The 19,378-nt window shown below is 46.4% G+C and overlaps 1 protein-coding gene across 1 annotated transcript in view; it reads right to left on the bottom strand.

The window, feature by feature from the left end:
- Positions 1-1,093: 1,093 nt before the first annotated feature.
- PLEKHH1 (pleckstrin homology, MyTH4 and FERM domain containing H1) overlaps positions 1,094-19,378 on the bottom strand; it is a 76,372-nt gene continuing 58,087 nt past the window's right edge. The window contains exons 22-29 of the mRNA XM_064143934.1: positions 18,371-18,526; positions 13,364-13,464; positions 10,181-10,322; positions 8,484-8,626; positions 6,645-6,774; positions 4,209-4,295; positions 3,559-3,705; positions 1,094-2,644 (exon numbers count right to left, since the gene is read on the bottom strand). Of these exons, the coding sequence (XP_064000004.1) occupies positions 2,468-2,644; positions 3,559-3,705; positions 4,209-4,295; positions 6,645-6,774; positions 8,484-8,626; positions 10,181-10,322; positions 13,364-13,464; positions 18,371-18,526 (1,083 nt within the window). The 3' untranslated portion in view covers positions 1,094-2,467. The remainder of the gene's footprint in view (positions 2,645-3,558; positions 3,706-4,208; positions 4,296-6,644; positions 6,775-8,483; positions 8,627-10,180; positions 10,323-13,363; positions 13,465-18,370; positions 18,527-19,378) is intronic.

Raw genomic sequence — 19,378 nt, 5'->3', positions numbered from 1 at the left:
ATAATTATTATGAAGTTGCAGGTAGCGCTTTTGAAAGTGTAGTTTTTCTTCCTTGTTGCAGGTAGTGCTTTTGAAAGTGTAGTTATTCTTCCTTGTTGCAGGTAGTGCTTTTGAAAGTGTAGTTATTTTTCCTTAGCTTTTTTAAATTGTTATTATTTTTAAGAATGCTTATTAAGGTAGATTTAGATGGTTCAAGAAGAACCTTTCTTTCTTTCATTTAAAATCCATTAACCTTCTCAGTCATAAGGAAGTCCCTTTGAGACAGATTTAAAACAAATGAACAAACCCAAAAATGCCCAAACACCCAACACCCTCTAGAAGTGTCATAAAAACAATACTTCAGTACAAATTTGCTGACTACTTCCTCCTTGCTGTGGCAGCATGAAGGAAGCAGGAGTCTGAAAGGAGCAGCTCCTCTCAAGTCAAGAGTGGCAGACCTGGTTTGGGGAGACCTCTTCCAGTTGCTGAAGGACAGAAGTAATGTTTGCTTGCCTTGTCATCCTTTGTCTGAGGTTATGTGCAGTTTCAAACACATCCCAAACTATCTACAACAATGATGAACAGAAAGGCTTTGAAAGTGCTTTTCTGACAGTGGAGCACATGGCACATTCAGCCTTGCAGTCTGCAGAGATCTGATGTTATCTGTTGTGCAGAACAGTGTCAGCTCCTGAAAGGCATCAGCCCTGTAGGAGCTCGGGCACCATCTGACCCTGTTCCAGTCCCAGTTGCTCTGGCCCTCGACATGCAAACACACTAGGTTTCCACCTTCATTTTCAGTTGAAAACATTCCTGACTATCACTGAACTCCTACTCTCTACTCCCTGTCTTAGGTCTGAAATTACCTCTGACTTGCATCAGAGTTATTCTTACCAGTTTAGTTCCTCCTCCTTCTCAACAGTGTCTTCTTTCTTTCACAGCTGTAGCAAGGACTTGGAAAAGTTTGTCTTTCCCTTTTTGCACTGGTTTCAGGGAGGAGTCGTTATAGCTCTAGGGAAGATTAAATTGTTCTCTTGGTTGTGTTAAGCAGTTGCATTAAAAACTATTACAGTCTCAGCAAAAAGACTATCTTAATAGTTGTTCTGGGACATGTCATGGTAATTTTTGTATCAGGCTGCTACCAGAGTGTATCTAGCTTATAGTGCAGTGGAGCAAAACATGTGTTGGGCGCTTTGGATCCCAACATGAGGCCTTCAAAGTGTTGTGCAATCTGCAGGACATGGTGGAGCGAGTGCTGAGGAACCAGCAGCAGGCTGAGAAGGTGCCAGGGGTGAAGAGGACCCTCAGTGTTCAGGCCTCTCTCGTGATCCTGGTCCAGCCCATGCTGGTAATGCTGGCTCTGCTGCCCTGGTGACCTTCAGCCAAGCAAGAGATGGAGTCGTGGTGTGCTGACAGAGCCCCTGCCCTGTGGGATCAGGAGGTGGATAGGTGACTGCATGTGAGGGCTGGGGGTCAGGAAGGAAGGGACAGCCTCTGCTCACCTCCACCCTGCGATAGAACAAGAGGCAATGGGTGGAAACTGCAGTACAGGAAGCTCCACCTCAACACGAAGAAGAACTTCTTGACTGTAAGGGTCCCACAACCCTGGCACAGGCTGCCCACAGAGGTTGTGGAGTCTCCTTCTCTGGAGCCTTTCCAGCCCTCTCTGGACGTGTTCCTGTGTGACCTGCTGTGGCAGCAGGGTTGGACTCAATGATCTATGGAGATTCCTCCCAACACGTAACATCCTGTGATTCTGTGCTGTGCAGCTCCTAAGACAGGCAGTCTTTGAGAGCATGCATCCTTGCTCAGGGGTCGTGCCACACAGCAGCATCCATTACCACTTGTGTTCCCTTTACAAAACTGTGTGCTCAGCTCCCTGCAGTCAGACTCAAGCCTGTATGCCACTTCAATCTGCCCCGCAGAGGCTGCAGCCTAATTCGAGTAGAAAGTTAGCCAGTTGGGGAGTGTTGTGAACAGAAGGCCACTGGAAATAATAACTAAAAGGGGCTCTGGCATGGAATAGAGGTCACCAGAAATGTTAAGAGCTGGACTGAGATTTCAGACAGAGGATGTGCAGTGACTTAAAGGCAGGTGTAAAGCTGAAAACAGGAGGGGCCAAGGAAAAGGTGGATGTTTGTAAGTAAAGGAGTGAGATCAGGAGGTGGGAAGGAAAGAAAGCAGATGTAATCTGGCTGGAGCACTGTGCTGGTAAATGACCTGAGGCACAGTAATTTGGCTGGAGTGTGCCACGGAAAAGAAACTGCTGCACAGTCCCCCAAATCAGTATTTTTTTTTAAAGGATACTGCCTCAACCCTCCTTAGAGAACTTTTGTCTATCACTGGGGAAGAGCCAAAGGCTGCACTAAAGGTGTGAGCCAGCAAAATCATAGCAGTCTGCAATTCCATACAGAGCAGTCAAAAAACCCTGAAACAACAAAAACCCAAACCAAAACCACCCCAAATGCCCTATGCAATTTGGAATGAGCTCTCACAGCAGGGTGGGCCCCTTTGTGCTTCGGGGCATGGAAGGGAAAAAGCACCGACTTTCAGTCTCCCAGAGCTTGTTAGCTGGCGTCTTGCTTCGGCAGGGCTGTGTAGAAGAGAGGAGTGAAGGTGCTGAGCGGCAGTTAATGTAGCTGGCGATGAGAAGTGTTGCTTCAACGATCTAGGGAAAAAAAAATATTAACTTTAAGGCAGTTAGAGGTAAGAGTGCCCTTTGATTTTTAGAACCTCTTGTCATAGAATGGTTTAGGTTGGAAGGGACCTCAAATGCCAGCCAGTTCCAACCCCCTGCCATAGGCCAGGACACCTCCCACTAGAACAGGTCACTCGAGGCCTCATCCATCCTGGTCTTGGATACCTCCAGGGAGGTCGTGGAGCACAGAAGCACAGATCACATTCTGTGCTTCTGTGCTCCACGACCTCCCTGGGCAACCTGTGCCAGTGTCTCATCACCCTCACTGGAAAGAACTTCTTCCTAACATCCACTTTCAGTCTCCCCTCTGCCACTTTAAACCCATTCCTCCTCATCCTGTCATTACAAGACCTTGTCAATAGTCTCTCCACCGCCCTCCTGTAGCCTCCTTCAGAAACTGCAAGGCCACTCCAAGGTCTCCCCAAAGCCTTCTCTTCTCCAGGCTGCACAGCCCCAACTCTCTCAGCCTGTGCTCAGAGCAGAACTGCTGCAGCCCTCTGAGCATTTTGGTGGCCTCCTCTGGACTTGCTCCAACAGTTCTATGTCCTTCTTGTGTTTGGGGCTCCAGGACTGCAGGTGGGGTCTGAGGAGAGCAGAGCCAAGGGTCAGAATCCCCTCCCTTGCCCTGCTGGCCATGCTGTTGACTGCATAACTTCAGAAAATGGCTTTCTCACATGGCATTGTTCTGTTCAGAAATGAAGCTCTGTCCTAATTTAAGAGTGAGATAGAATCAGTTTCTTGCTGAATGGTTTCAGCTTGCAAGGATTTATTGAATATATATAGGTAGTGCAGCAGCCACAAGTAGCAGTCCCCAGGGCTTACACAAAATGCTCAGCTGTGATGCTGCCAGCTGGAAAGAAACTCACTGCTTGTTTTGTAATTACCTTTGGAACTGCCATTGTGAAAAGGAGTTTTTCAGTGCTCTTTTTCCCAGAGCTCCTTTCTTTCATTTGACCAACTACAATCATGAAGTCATCTCGACAACCTCCAAAGGTCAGCACAGAGGAGTATGGATAAGAGACCTTCAAGTGCTGCAGACAACAGAGAGTTTGAAAAGTCATAGTTCTGTAAAGGAAAGAATGTCCACCTTATACTAGCGTATTTGTTATGTACTGCAAGAACACCATGATCTCCAGCAGCAACAGGCAGCACAGGTAACTGGCTCCATAGGTACCAGCTAGCAGAGCCAGCCCAAGGCAGAACTGCATTTCTGCTTTCCTCCTAGCTTGCTTCATGCCTCATTGCTTCCAAGCAACAGGCTAAGCTTTGTTATATCCAGATGGAGATAGCAAAGCACTCATCACTGAGACTTTGCAAGATCTACAACATGTTCGCTGCCTGTCAGAGAAGCAGTCAGCTGTAATTTTCCTTTGCTTATGTAACATTCAGACATTGCATGGACTTCCCTCATCTCTGACTTCTACAGATTAACTTCTGGATCCTCTTCAAGTTAAAGACAAACTTTTAGTGGGTTCAGAGGAAAGTCTTCCTGTGGGAGGTAAGTTATTTTGCTTCACAGCGTTCCTCACCGTACCATAGTGTTGTAATCCAGTATGCTGATACCATCTTCATTCACAGCTATCCAGACTGGATAGTCTTCCAACAAGGAAGGTAAAACAGGCTAGAAAGAGGGGAAATGATTACTTTAGATATCTCTTGGCCACCATATAAAGATCCCTGACATAAATCTTAAGGTTTAAGGATAAAGTGAAGGTGAGAAAGAATCCTGTAGGCTGACTGGTCTGATCCAGTTTGACTTTTAAGAGGATTTTTCTTAAAATCTGGAGTAATGTTTTCAGACTTACACAGAAATTTGGGACAAGTGACACAGGAGATGCAATGATAAATTCAATTCCATCAGTGTGGTTAAAACTGGAGCAACAAAAATGGCAGTTCTGCTATACCCTGGTTCTTGATGCTATTCCCATCAGCCAGATAGGCAGTGAAACCTGTTGGTTTCTGTAATACCAATGCACCCTGTACCACCTTCCTTACGGATTTTGAGCAATGTATATCAATTTTCTGTTAAAGACAAGTGATATGTTACTGTAGCTAGTGACAGGAATCTGTTATTACAATTGCTACTGCCATAAGCGTTGCTGTTTGTGATGGTTTGGGTGTTCCCTGCTCCCCCACACTCTGGAAATCACCCAGACTAGACTCAGCCAGCTCTGGAAATTTGAATGAAGCTTTGTATTTACAGCTAGCACAATATATAAGCAGATATTTAGAGTATATACAGTTATGTACAGAAATACACAAGGTAAAAGGTAATACAGAAACACAACAGCCTTCCCAGAAACCTGAGTCCCCAGGAGGGGCTCCCAACTACCCTTCCACCTTCTCCCACCCCTCTCAACCTTACCCCAGTCCCAAGGAAGAATGGGGGTTCAGCCAGGGGGTTAGGAAGCAAAGTGGATTAATCAGAGAAATGGCAGAGAGGCTAGAGAGAAGTGCAGCTCAGAGCTGCCAGGCAGAAGAAGCAGTGCCTTATCTATGGTTGGATTCTTGTTCTAATACCTCTTAGCAAGCCTATAAGTGAAGTAGCCATCAGCATCTAGTTCTTCTCACCAAAACTTTCTAGCTAGTTTCAAATCAGCACACAATTTAACTGTTTAAAAGTTACAGAACATGTGAATTGGAAACATCAACATTCTTCGGAGCTACTCTGTATTCTGCCTCTTCAGTATCAATAACCTCAAATATCAGTAACCTCTTCTGCCTTCACTTCTCACAATGGCAATAATTGTCTCATCAAAAACTTCTTGTCTATCAACTCAGGAGGTCCCTTTTATCCTGAGACTTTATTCCATAGCTATAACAGCTTTGTCTTCAAAGCAGGAGATGAATAACCAAGAGCAAGACTTCTCAAGCTTTCAAGAAAGGATGTTTCAGCTGGGTTGAAGATAGTTAATGCTGTCAAGATTTCTCAGACAATGCTAAAATGTTACTCTGGGCAAAGATAATAGCTGTGGAGGTCTAGCTTGGGATGGGCTAAAGGATGGTACAAGCTACTGGGAGAGGCATTCCCTCCAGCTGTTGTTTGCTTTCCCCCTAATGCCAGCAGCCTGGCAGCTTACCCACTATGTGCTTTAGTTTTTGTTTCTGCAACAGGACTAAGCTCTGCTTGCTCCTCCCTCGTGGCAAGGAAAGCAGCCAGTTCTTTGTCAAGCAGAGACTGGGGCTGAAATACCCATTCTCCTTTTAGCTAGCATCAGCTGCCAGGTGTGATTTCCAGGGGACTCTGCCTTTCCATGTCCCTGCTGGCATGTAAACAGTATTTTTCAAAGTATGGTTACAGCCTTGGAGGTCAGGGAAATTCCAGCCTGACGGAATCTTGGCAGGGTTTGTAAGGAGGTGTAGTACCCTCTATGATGAGCAACTGATGCAGCCAAGGAACCTTCAATACTGAACACCAGCTACCTCTAGTGTTTGGAGCATTCTTTTGAATCATAGATCACAGAATCAACCAGGTTGGAAGAGACCTCCAAGCTCATCCAGTCCAACCTATCACCTAGCCCTAGCCAATCAACTAGACCACGGCATTGAGCACCTTTGCTTGAACACCTCCAGGGACAGCAACTCCACCACCTCCCTGGGCAGCCCATTCCAATGCTAATCACTCTCTCTGACAACAACTTCCTCCTAACATCCAGCCTAGACCTCCCCCTGCACAACTTGAGATTGTGTCCCCTTGTTCTGTTGCTGCTTGCCTGGCTGAAGAGACCAACCCCACCTGGCTACAGCCTCCCTTCAGGTAGTTGTAGACAGCAATGAGGTCACCCCTGAGCCTTTTTTAAAAGGTATGTGGCATCCAACACAGCTGTTCAGAACAAAGCATTGTCAATGTGTTAACCTTTCTGAAGCAGAAGCATTTTCTACCCAGGTTACCAGAGACCATAGTTTTATCTCTGTTCAGAGAGTGTGCTTTCAGGAGAAAAAAGAAAAAAGAAACAGGTGCTCCAGTTACCTTAGCAGCAAATAATTTGGTTCCAAAGAGAGGCCATTTCCGGGCCACCGTCAAATAAATGCGAATGCATTCCGGTGGAGAGCATCCCTGCAGTACCATCCACTTCACTGCCAGCCTGTCAGCCAGTTGCCTTTCAGAATGGAAGATACAAGACAGCATCATTTACCAATGTCTTCCAAGGTGAGTAAACTTGTAACATGTAATGGATGGACCTCTTATTCCAAAAAGGCTGTTCTACAGACTGCAGCAGAGAGGGTTTGTTAGTGCTGTCAGCTATGAGGGTTGTACAACTTGAGCTTATTTTAGCATTTTCCCTACTCCACCACCACAGAATCACAGAATCAACCAGGTTGGGAGAGACCTCCAAGCTCATCCAGTCCAACCTAGCACCCAGCCCCAGACAGTCAACTAATCACTAGGAATCACTATGGTTGGAAAGGAGCACCAGCATCAGCCAGTCCAACCTTCATCCCAGCAGCCTTCAGCACCAGGCCACAGCCTCAAGCACCACATCCACTCTCCTTTTAAACACCTCCAGGGATGGTGACTCCACCACCTCCCTGGGCAGCCTGCTCCAGTGCCTGACCACCTGCTCAGGAAAGAACTTCCTCCAACAGCCAACCTAAACCTGCCCTGATGCAACTTGAGGCCATTTCCTCTTGTCCTATCATTAGTAACTGAGGAGAAGAGACCAGCTCCAGCCTCACTACAACCTCCTCTTAGGTAGTTGTAGAGGGCAATAAGGTCCCTTCTCAGCCTCCTCTTCTCCAGACTAAACAAGCCCAGCTCCCTCAGCCACTCCTCATAGGTCATGTTTGCCAGACCTTTCCCCAACCTCATCACCCTTCTCTGCACCCACTCCAGCACCAGACCATGGCACTAAGTGCCCCATCCAGTCTTTGCTTGAACACCTCCAGGGACGTAACTCCACCACCTCCCTGGGCAGCCCATTCCAATGGCAGTCACTCTCTCTGAAGAACAAATCATTCTTCCACAATTATTTTAGCACAAATGCCCAGGAATCTCAGCCATAGGTGAGTTCCTCACTGCTGTATAGATTAAACAACTGTAACTACAAACACTGAGACAGCTGTTCCTGTGAAATCTTTCCCAGCTTGTCTTCATATTCAATTCCACTCTCACCTTCATCTCAGCTTAGTAGTATGCTCTGTATGGTGTGGCTATATATATTAACTCACTGTTGGTGGTTTGGCAGCTACCTTGCTATGTGCAGATGGAATCTGCTTCCAAAGAGAGGTAATTGTGTTTGTTCTAAGTAGTTTTGGGTCTGGAAGATGATGGTTCTCTTTAAAAGAGTCAGAGCTGAGATCAATGGCAGCATCTGAATCCTGTACTTGAGTACATCAGATCTTTGCATTGTGTGAGAATTTCCAAGCCAGAACCTCAAAAAGCTCTGCCAAAAAATGTCCTACCAGAATTACCACATGGCCTGAAGCAGCCCATTATGTGCTGGCTTTATGGCTCACTGCAAATGTTAGGCATCTGCATTCAATTGACACTGGAGGGGGAAGAGTAAAACAAAAACTCAGAAACAAAATTCATCTTGGACTTAGGTTAGAGATTGTTGGAACTGAGATACCTAATTTGGAAGTAAAAAGCTTAAACTTCTTGTCAAGAGAAGAATTAGTTGGTGACTTGGCTCTTTTTACACTCCTCAGCTTCTATTTTCTTTTTAAAGGAACATTTTCCTGATGCTTGTGTTTTAAGTTCCTACATCAAATTTTGACAGGGTTCCTTGAAACTTCTTGCACCATAAAGACAGAATTTTGCAAATAAGGTTTGTTTTCAGTACAAAGTATAGAAGAACCAAGAGTTTACCTGAGCTGTTCAGGAGTAATGTTTTGCTTGTAACGTTTCGGGTAGAATTTATCTAAGACCTGCTGGAGAAGGTGCTGCATTTTTGATGGTGAAGTTCCCCCAGGACTTGAAGATCCTGGTCGATCCAAATCCCCATATTCCACCTAAGGCAACATAATACTTCACAGTACAATAGAACTGCAAAATGTTAGGGGTTGGAAGGGACCTCGAGAGATCATCCAGACCAACCCCTCTGCCAGAGCAGGATCACCTAGAGTAGGTCACAGAGTAGGACCCAGGAAGGTCTTGAATGTCTCCAGAGAAGGAGACTCCACAACCTCTCTGGGCAGCCTGTTTCAGTGTTTTGTCACCCTCACAGTGAAAAAGTTTTTCCTTATGTTCACACAGAACCTCTTAGGCTTCAGCTTGCACCCATTGCCCCTTGTCCTGTCACTGGACATAGAATCATAGAATGGTTTAGGTTGGAAGTGACTTCAAAGCTCATCCAGTTCCAACCCCCCGCCACAGGCAGAGACACCTCCCACTAGAACAGGTCACTCAAGGAGATGTTTCCCTCCCTTAATTATCTTTGTGGCTCTGTGCTGGACTCTTTCAAACAGTTCCCTGAGGTCCTTCTTGAACTGAGTGCCTCAGAACTGGACACAGTAGCCCAGACAAGGCTTCATCATGGCAGAGTAGGGCAGGAGGATATCCTCTCTCCACCTAATAACCATGCCCTCTCTACTACATCCCGGGATACCATTGGCACTCTTGGCCACAGAGGTACATTGCTGGCTCATGGCTGAACTATGCTGGTTTTTAGTGCAGTAGGACTTTGTGCACTGATAATTACTGTGGGTTTAAGTCATGCAGAAAGACACCATTGGGCTGCAGAGTTTTGTCTGTAGGATTTGCCATAGTAAATGGTCTAAGAAAATGAAACAATATCTTGGCCAGCTGCTTGTTTTAAGGAGATACTTCTGCTTAACTGCCAAGCTTTTGGAGTTTCTTTTCTATTGGCCAGTTAAAACAACAGTGTGTTTGAAAACAGCTTGGACCACGTTCACAGTTTCTTCACAGAATCACAGAATTAACCAGGTTGGAAAAGACCTCTAGGATCACCTAACCTTCCTAATCAACTAAACCATGGCAATAAGTGCCTCATTCAGCCTCTTCTTAAGCGCTTGTCTCAGTTTCCATTGTCCTAACAAATGTGACAATCAGCTTCAGCTCAGTAAGAAACTATTCTCCTACTTATCATGTTCACAACCCAGACCGTGTGTTTTATGTAGTAAAAAGCTAAATGCAACCCTGGACATCTAATGGAGGGTCCTACCAGGTGCTTTTCCTGAGTAAGAGGCATTGGCAGTGCAAGAGGGAAAGTTTTGCCTTAGTCTAATTCAAGCAGTCATACCGTTTCCATGCCTCTAGCTCAGGCACTAATTGGAGCATTTCTGGGGATGAGCCAGCTTCCCTGGGTTTTTCCAATGTTTTTCCCCAGAAGGAAAGGAGAGGCACTCCTAGAGTAAATGTCCCTACAGCAAAAAGTATCCTAATGACATATGTATGCTCATATAATGTATTTAGCACTGCATAGCTCAGACTTAGATAGATGAGAAATCACTTTTGATGTAAACACCAGCTGATTAGTCAAAGGTATTGACGTGTACAGCTGCTGTCTCCCAAAAGAGAGAATTTCTGCCCATAGCCACACTCACCTGAGCCATCAGAGCCACCATTTCCAGAGCTAATTCCTTATTAACAGGAAACCTTCCATTGGCAATTTCATTGCTGACTTGGAAGGCCAGTAGCAATCTCTCACGGTCTGTCTCACCTCTGGCCTGGCTCCGAAAGTATAGCCTGAAGAGCAGAGAGGATTGTGAAGTTGAAAAGATACTGTGAACTGAAAGCAGAGGTGACAGCTTTAATAGAGATCAGAAAAAATATTCCCCCCCCCCCCTCCAAAGTGTACTTTTTATATTGCAAGGCTACTAGACAGCTTTGGAAACTGAAATTGCTTCTCTTATGAACAAGATTTGGGCAAAGAGGCTCAAAATAAGTTCTGGAAGCCATCTGAATTCTGTAAGCCAACCTCTTCAGGGTGGTGAAGGCTTATTAATCACAGGTTGTTGGCATCCATCCATCCCCATCAAGCACAGATAGGTGATATTTAAGCTATGGCCTTCTCTGCTTATCACAGAATACAGAACTATGTCTGCTCTACCACCATTAGGACCATATTGACCTTACACATGTCTTATCAGAGTCCTTGCTGTTAGTACAGCCCAGCCTTGGCTTATCAAAACATCCTTGCTGTCCAGTCAAAGCACTTTCCAGTCCAGCAAACTAACACTGCAAAATTTGCACTCCTGAAATGAATACTGCCTTCTGGGTCAAAAGCAATAACTTTTGCTTCCACCTCTGGCAGATCAAGTGAGAAAGTTGACAGAAATTTGTTTCACCATCACAGTCAACAAAAATATTCCTACTTTCAATACAGAACTTTGTCTCTTTTGGTTTTGGAGTGGCCTTTTGTGCTAGGTTGAGGCAAATTGGAATATTTTAATGGGAGAAATTAGATGATAGGCTGTGTAAAGGAAACAAAGGTGATGTCTGCTTCACTCATAGGCTTGAGACATACAAAAGCAAGAACACCAACATAGGTAAGAATGGGTATGTCTCTGTCTCTCAGAGTGTGTGTTTCCCTTCTGCTTGGATCTGTGTAACTCATCCTTCTGCTTCTAACTTCCCTTGCTGATCCTCCAAATTCACCTTGCTTGTAAGGCAGACTCTGGGATAAGGTAGAGGAGTGGAAAGAAGGGGGAAAGCTGGTTGGGAGCCCCTCCTGGGGACTCTGGTTTCTGGGAGGGCTGTTGTGTTTCTATATTACTTTTAACTTGTCTATTTCTGTCTATAGCTGTATAGATTGTAACTAACTGCTTGTATAATGCACTAAGCTGTGAATAAAAAGTTTCATTCCTTAACTTCCAGCAGCTGAGTCTAGTCTGGGTGATTTCCTAAGGGGGGGGGCAGGTAACTCCCAAACCATTACACCTTTGTTTTGCCACCAAAGGAAATTTGCATGCAGAAAGCTGTTCCTCATTTTCATTCCACAGCTCTCTGTTCACTCTACTTCAGAATTCCTGACTGTATTATCACTTATGAAGTTGTTCCAGTTTTTGGTATAGATTTTTGTCTTGCACTTCACCACCATGTGTCATGATCTAAGTTTTAACATTTCTTCTTTGTAAAGTCTGGGCACTCCTACCACATGTCTCTTCTACAGTTCTGTGATGGTTTGGGAGTTACCTGCCCCCCTGCACTTGTGAAAAATCACCCAGACTAGACTCAGCTGAGCTGGAAATTAAGGAATGAAGCTTTATATTCACAGCTTAGCACAAGATATAAGCAGATAGTTATAATCTATACAGTTATAGACAGAAATAGACTAGGTAAAAGTAATACAGAAACACAACAGCCCTGCCAGAAACCTGAGTCCCCAGGAGGGGCTCCCAACCACCCTTCCACCTTCTTCCTTTACCTACTTTACCCCAGACTTCGCCTTGCATTCAAGGTGAGTTTGGAGGATCGGCCAGGGGGGTTAGGAAGCAGATAGATTAGTCACACAGACATCAGGTTAGGGAGAGAAGGGAGAAGTGCATGCAGCAGAGCCCAAGAGCAACTCTGTTATCTATGTTTGTGTTCTTGCTTTTGTACATCTCAGCAAGCCTATGAGTGCAGCAGACATCACCATTGCTTCCTTTTCACAGCCCATAGTCTAATTCCTCTCACTAAAAATATCTCAGCTAGGCTCAAACTGGCACAGGCTCATGCAATTTAGAGCATTGCTCTTGTATCTTTTTAATCTTATTGATTCTTCCCTTAATTGCAAGTTTCAGCACATTTGTTTGTTTCACTGTTGATTTTCCCACAGGTCTCTCTTCCTCTCACCCAACACACATTATTTAATTATGGTTTAAAACCCAGACAAATTAATGTTTTCCAAATATGTCTCACTGTGCTACATCTCCTTGTTAAACAATTTCAAGTGTATTGCAGAATCACAGAATTAATGAGATCTCTGAGATCACCCAGTCCAGCCTATGACCTAACATCACCACATTGGCTAGACCATGCTATTAAGTGCCACATCCAATCTTTCCTTAAACACCTCCACCACTTCCCCAGGCAGTCCATTCATAGAATCATAGAATCAGTCAGGGTTGGAAGGGACCACAAGGATCATCTAGTTCCAACCCCACTGCCATGGGCAGGGACACCCTACCCTAGAGCAGGCTGTCCACAGCTTCATCCAGCCTGGCCTTAAACATCTCCAGGGATGAGGCTTTCACAACCTCCCTGAGCAACCCCTTCCAGGCTCTCACCACTCTCATGATAAAGAACTTCTTCCCAATATCCAGTCTGAATCCACCCATTTCTAGCTTGATTCCACTGCCCCCAGTCCTATCACTACCTGACAGCCTAAAAAGTCCCTCTCCAGCTTTCCCGTAGGCCACTTAAGATGCTGAAAGGTCGCAATAAGGTCACCTGGGAGCCTTCTCTTCTCCAGCCCCAACTGTCTCAGTCTCTGTCACAGCAGAGCAGCTCCAGCCCTCTGATCATCCCTATGGCCCTTCTCTGGGCACTTTCCAGCACATCCACAGCCCTCTTGTAAACAGGGGCTCCAGAACTGGCCACTCCAGGGGGGTTCATTCTGGTGTCTAACAAACTGTTTTGGTTTTCCCTCTAGTCCATATGCCCTCTTTTACACATGTATCACACATAAAAGCTGAAATAGTTCTGGCACTAACAGTACTGTAAACGGATGGACATCTATGAAGATGCATGCAGCCTAGAAACAGTTAGCAGCAGCAGAATGGGCAACCAGCAAAGCACAGTACCTGTTCTTGTAGGTCAGCTTCACTATTCGTGTGCCACCTTCATATTTCCCAGGATGCAACTCTTTTAAGGCTTGTTCCCATTTAGAAATGACATCACAGATCTTTCAAAAACATCCATGGAAAAGGGAGAGAACAACAGAGGTGAAATGTTTAGTTAAACTTCAGGGGAAAGCAAGTGAAAAAAGTACTGTGGAACACTGAAGATAAAGGAACAGACTGGATCAGCAGAAAGACAGCCAAAAAAGGCACACTAGGGAAAAGTTAAAGCATTCTAACACAAAACTCCAGCTCTAATCTGCAGCAGGATAGGTGTAAGTGATTTCTGGTCTAGCAACTCTGTATATCATAAAATCAGCCAGGTTGGAGGAAATCTCCAAGCTCATCCACTCTAACCTATCCCCCAGCCCTAGCCAGTCAACTAGACCATGGCACTAAGTGCCTCATCCATCCTTAAACACTTCCAGGGATGGGGATTCCACCACCTCCCTGGGCAGCCCATTCCAATGCCAAACACTCTCTCTGTGAAGAACTAGACCTCCCCTGGCACCTTGTCTGTTCCCTTGCTCTGTTGCTGGTTGCCTGGGAGAAGAGACTGATCCCAAATTCAGGCTGGAGCAGAAGAAAATCTTAGTGAGCGAGGCAAGATTTCCCACTCTGACACCCAGTTCATCTTTTAGGCAGTGAGGTTTCTGTGCAGGCATTCTGTAGCAGTTATGGATTGCTTCTGCTTTTTGAAGCTTAGAATCGTAGAATCAACCAGCTTGGAAGAGACCTCCAAGCTCATCCAGTCCAACCTAGCACCCAGCCCTAGCCAATCAACCAGACCATGGCACTAAATGCCTCATCCAGGCTTTCCTTGAACACCTCCAGGGATGGGGACTCCACCACCTCCCTGGGCAGCCCATTCCAATGCCAATCACTCTCTCTGTGAAGAACTTGTGGGATATAATCATGAACCTTGCCATAGGCAACCTGGAGCAGTGTCTCAGTTGACCACTGATCTTGAAAAATCTTCTATAGATAAAAGGCCAGGCTGGCTGAGGCTGTGGGCAGCCTGCTCTAGGGTAGGGTGTCCCTGCCCATGGCAGGGGGGTTGGAACTAGATGATCCTTGTGGTCCCTTCCAACCCTGACTGATTCTATGATTCTATATCTGCACTGTTTCCTTATTGCATATTTGCTTTGCCTTTTTTAGTTGTTGCTTTGATGTTATTAGCTGCATCATGACACATATTAGCAAGTTTAGTCACCCCAGGAAGAGCTCATTTGTTCGTGACATGCATTTGGTTCTGGATTCCCTATTATAAGAAAGGTCTGGATGTGCTGAAATGTGTCCAGAGAAGGGCCACAAGGATGATCAGAGGGCTGGAGCAGCTCTCCTATGAGGACAGACTGAAAGAGTTGGGGCTGTGCAGTCTGGAGAAGAGGAGGCTCCCAGGTGACCTTCTTGTGGCCTTTCAGGATCTGAAGTGGGCTACAAAAAAGCTGGGGAGGGACTTTTTAGGCTGTCAGGGAGTGACAGGACTCGGGGGAATGGAGCAAAGCTGGAGGTGGGGAGATTCACCCTGGATGTGAGGAGGAAGTTGTTGAGCATGAGAGTGGTGAGAGCCTGGAATGTGTTGCTCAGGGAGGTGGTTGAGGCCCCATGGCTGGAGGTATCACAGTATCACAGTATCATCAGGGTTGGAAGAGACCTCACAGATCATCAAGTCCAACCCTTTACCACAGAGCTCAAGGCTAGACCATGGCACCAAGTGCCACGTCCAACCTTGCCTTGAAGTGCCCCAGGGATGGCGACTCCACCACCTCCCCAGGCAGCTGTTTAAGGCCAGGCTGGCTGAGGCTGTAGGCAGCCTGCTCAAGGGTAGGGTGTCCCTGGGCATGGCACAGGGGTTGGAACTGGCTGATCCTTGTGGTCCCTTCCAACCCTGACTGATTCTAAGATCCAATTTAAAGTGGGGGTTGGCCTCTTCTCCCAGGCAACCAGCAACAGAACAAGGGGACACAGTCTCAAGTTGTGACAGGGGAAGTATAGGCTGGATGTTAGGAGGAAGTTCTTCACAGAGAGTGATTGGCATTGGAATGGGCTGCCCAGGGAGGTGGTGGAGGCACCGTCCCTGGAGGTGTTCAAGAAAAGACTGGATGAGGCACTTAGTGCCATGGTCTAGTTGACTGGCTAGGGCTGGGTGCTAGGTTGGACTGGATGATCTTGGAGGTCTCTCGCAATCTGGTTGATTCTATGATTCTCTCCACTGCCCAGTGTGAAATTTGACTGTGTAAACCTGAAATGTTTATGTTCCTTACAGGTATCAGGGCCTCTTCAAAGCTGCCATTAGCACTCTTCCTCCCTCAGTGCTGTATGCCAGGCTGTTCTCCCAGATTCATACCAAACTCTGACATGTCTCATGGCTGCCAGCCTGCTCTTTAAGGAAGTCATTCATCTGCAGCATGAGTAAAAAGTCTCCATACCAAAGACACAAAATGATTAATACTTTTCCTGGTTTTCCCCTTAACCTGAGGCACTTCTCTCTTGTGAAGGTATACCCAGGAGAGCTTTCTCCCCTGAGTACACTCATGAAGGATGAAAGCCTGATTTATCTGGAAATGGGATTTCTATAGACATGCCAAGAGACTCACAGCCTCAGATAAATTTATCTCAATTAGGAGTGTGATATTTGATGTTAGGTGGGATATCAGATCAGGCTAGCTTGCTCAGTCATTTAATTTTATAGTCAAGACAAATTACACTTTAATATGTGCTAAAATTCTAGTTAAAGACCTTTGAAAACAGACCAATTTGTCACCTACTAAACCTGAATGTGCTTTGTTTTCACTAGTATCTCAGACTAGACTGAGGTAATTACAGACTCAGAGTCATTTGGATTGGGAAAAAGCCTCTAAGATCGAGTCCAGCCATTAACCTAACACTGCCAAGTCCACTGCTAAACCGTGTCCTTAAGTGCCACATCCACAAGCCTTTCAAATACTCCAGGGAGGGTGACTCAACCACTTTCCTGGGCAGCCTGTTCTAATGCTCCAGAACCCTTTTGGTGAAGAATTTTTTGTTAATATCCAAACCAAACTTCACCTGATGCTACTTGAGGCCATTTCCTGTTGTCTAATCACTTGTCATATGGGAAAAGAGACCAATGCCTACCTCACTACAATTATGATCCAAGAAGTTAGAATCACAGAATCAGTCAGGGTTGGAAGGGACCACAAGGATCATCCAGCTCCAAGCCCCCTGCTGTGGGCAGGGACACCCTACCCTGGAGCAGGCTGGCTGGCCTTAAACACCTCCAGCCATGGGGCCTCAACCACCACCCAGGGAAACCCATTCCAGCCTCTCACCACTCTCATGCTCAACAACTTCCTCCTCACATGCAGGGTGAACCTACCCACCTCCAGCTTTGCTCCCTTCTCCCCAGTCCTGTCATTCTCTGAGGGCCTAAGAAGTCCCTCCCCGGGTTTTTTGTAGCCCTCTTCAGATCCTGGAAGGCCACAAGAAGGTCACCTGGGAGCCTCCTCTTCTGCAGACTGCACAGCCCCAACTCTTTCAGTCTGTGCTCACAGCAGAGCTCCTGCAGCCCTCTGAGCATCCTTGTGGCCCTTCTCTGGACATGCTCCAGCATCTCCACATCCTTCTTACAACAGGGTGTCCAGAACTGGATTCATTTGTAGAGAGCAAGCAGGTCTCCCCATAGCCTCCTTTTCTCCAGAGTAAATAACCACAGTTCTCTCAGCCAAGTGTTATTCTGCAGATCCTTCACCAGCTTTGTTGCCCTTCTTTGGACATGTTCCAGGACCTCAGTATCTTTTTTGTAGTAAGGAGGCCAAAACTGAACACAGTATTTTACAGAGTCATGGAATCATCCAGGTTGGCAAAGTCCCTCAGGATCACCAAGTCCAACCTACTCTACAAGATTCACCTTAAACCATATTCCCAAGCACCACATACAAACCACTTTTAAATACATCCAGGCTGGGCCACTCCACCACTTCCCTGGGCAGCTCATTCCAGGCCCTGACCACTCCCTCCAGGAGAAACCTTTTCCTAATTTCCAATCTAAACCTCCCCAGCCTCAACTTGAGGCCATTCCCCCTTGTTCTGGCTCCAACTACCTACGAGAAGAGCCCAGCAGCAGCCTCTCCACAATGTCCCTTCATGGAGTTTTAGACAGCAATGAGGTCTCCCCTCAGCCTCCTCTTCCTCACACTAACCATCCCCAGCTCTCTCAGTCGCTCCTCACCAGATTTATTCTCCAGGCCCTTCCCCAGCTTTGTTGCCCTCCTCTGGACCTGTTCCAGCACCTCCACATCCCTCCTGTACTGCAGTGCCCGAAACTGAACAGAACACTCAAGGCGTGGCCTCACCAGTGCCCAGTCCAAGGGGACAATCCCCTCCCTGCTCCTGCTGGCCACAGCATTTTTATCCAAGCCAGAATGCCATTGGCCTTCTTGGCCACCTGGGCACACTGCTGGCTCACATTCAGCTGTCTGGGCACACTGCTGGCTCACATTCAGCTGCCTGGGCACACTGCTGGCTCACATTCAGCTCCTGTCTATCTCAACCCCCAGATCCTTTTCTGCCAGGCAGCTCTCCAGCCACACTGCCCCAACTCTGTAAAATTTGAGGTGTGGCCTTGCCACTGCCTAGTAGAGGAGGACAATCACTCTGCTGGTCTCACTGGCCACGCTGTTCCTGATACAGGCCAGGATACTGTTGACCTTCTTGGCCACAAAGGAACACTGCTAGCTCACAGTCATCCAGCTACTGACTCACAACCCCAGGCCCCTTTCCACTGTGCAGCTTTCCAGCCACTCTTCCAAGCCTGCATAGAGTCACTGTGACACAGTTGCAGGAATGAACATCTCATCTCTGCATTCTAATGTGGATAGCCCATGCCCAAGTGCATTTGATTCTGCTGCATTAAGAAAAAAGGTGGCAGCTATTTAGCAGCTCTCAAATACATATACTGAATGTCACACAGGGAAAGTAAACTCAGACCTTCACGTTGCCCTGCAGACAATGTTCCAAATTCTTTCCAGAAGGATCATCTGTGAACAAAGAAAATCCCATGTGGGATGGCTTCCTCATTCCTGTCTCCTGGTTGAGTCGCTGGATGAATTCATCAACCGTTGAGGAACCATCGAAACCTACAACCTGCAAAGAAAGAAGAGTTAGTTAAGGGTTGTTGGGGTCAGGCAGAACTGAGCAGTCTGAAATAAGGAGAGCAGGAAGGGTAATGTTAGGTTATTCTGATAAGGAAGCGCAGATGCAGGGAAATAACCTTGAGAAGGCTGGCAGAGAAGCTGCTATCTGCACAAGTTAGCTGCAGATAGCTGCAGGAGAGGGATTCAGGGGGACAGGTCAGTCAGCTCTGCCTCTAGGCATGTGGACAGCCCATAATACTGCTATGTAGCCTATCAGCATCCTACATGTTGTGTTAGCCACTACATAAGCATCACTCTTAGCTTCACTAAATGGTATTGATGCACACATTGCATTGGCATCTAAACGTGTCGTACCGAGTCCCTGCAGGGATTCTAAGACAAACACACCTGGCAGGGTAACTTCCAAAGACCACAACTCTAATTTTTAATTAATTGTCTTGGTTCTAATTTAAATTTCCAGAGACTCAAATTTCATAGAACCAAATAACAATTTATAGAGCTCCCTTCCCTCTTCCCCTCTTTGTTCCCAAAAGAAAGGGGACACAGTCTCAAGTTGTTCTGGGGGAAGTATAGGATGGATGTTAGGAGGACGTTCTTCACAGAGAGAGTGACTGGAATTGAAATGGGCTGCCCAGGCAGGTGGTGGAGTCACTGTCCCTGGAGGTGTTCAAGGAAAGACTGGATGAGGCACTTAGTGCCATGGTCTAGTTGACTGGATAGGGCTGGGGGACGGGTTGGACTGGATGAGCTTGGGGGTCTCTTCCAACCTGGTTGATTCTATGATTCTATGAATTAGATGTGGAGAGAGGAAAAGGTAAAGCACAGCCAAAGAAATGAATCT

Source organism: Pogoniulus pusillus, chromosome 1 (assembly GCF_015220805.1).
Source record: "Pogoniulus pusillus isolate bPogPus1 chromosome 1, bPogPus1.pri, whole genome shotgun sequence".
Classification (NCBI taxonomy): domain Eukaryota; kingdom Metazoa; phylum Chordata; class Aves; order Piciformes; family Lybiidae; genus Pogoniulus; species Pogoniulus pusillus.
This window is presented reverse-complemented; position numbering and strand designations above follow the sequence as displayed.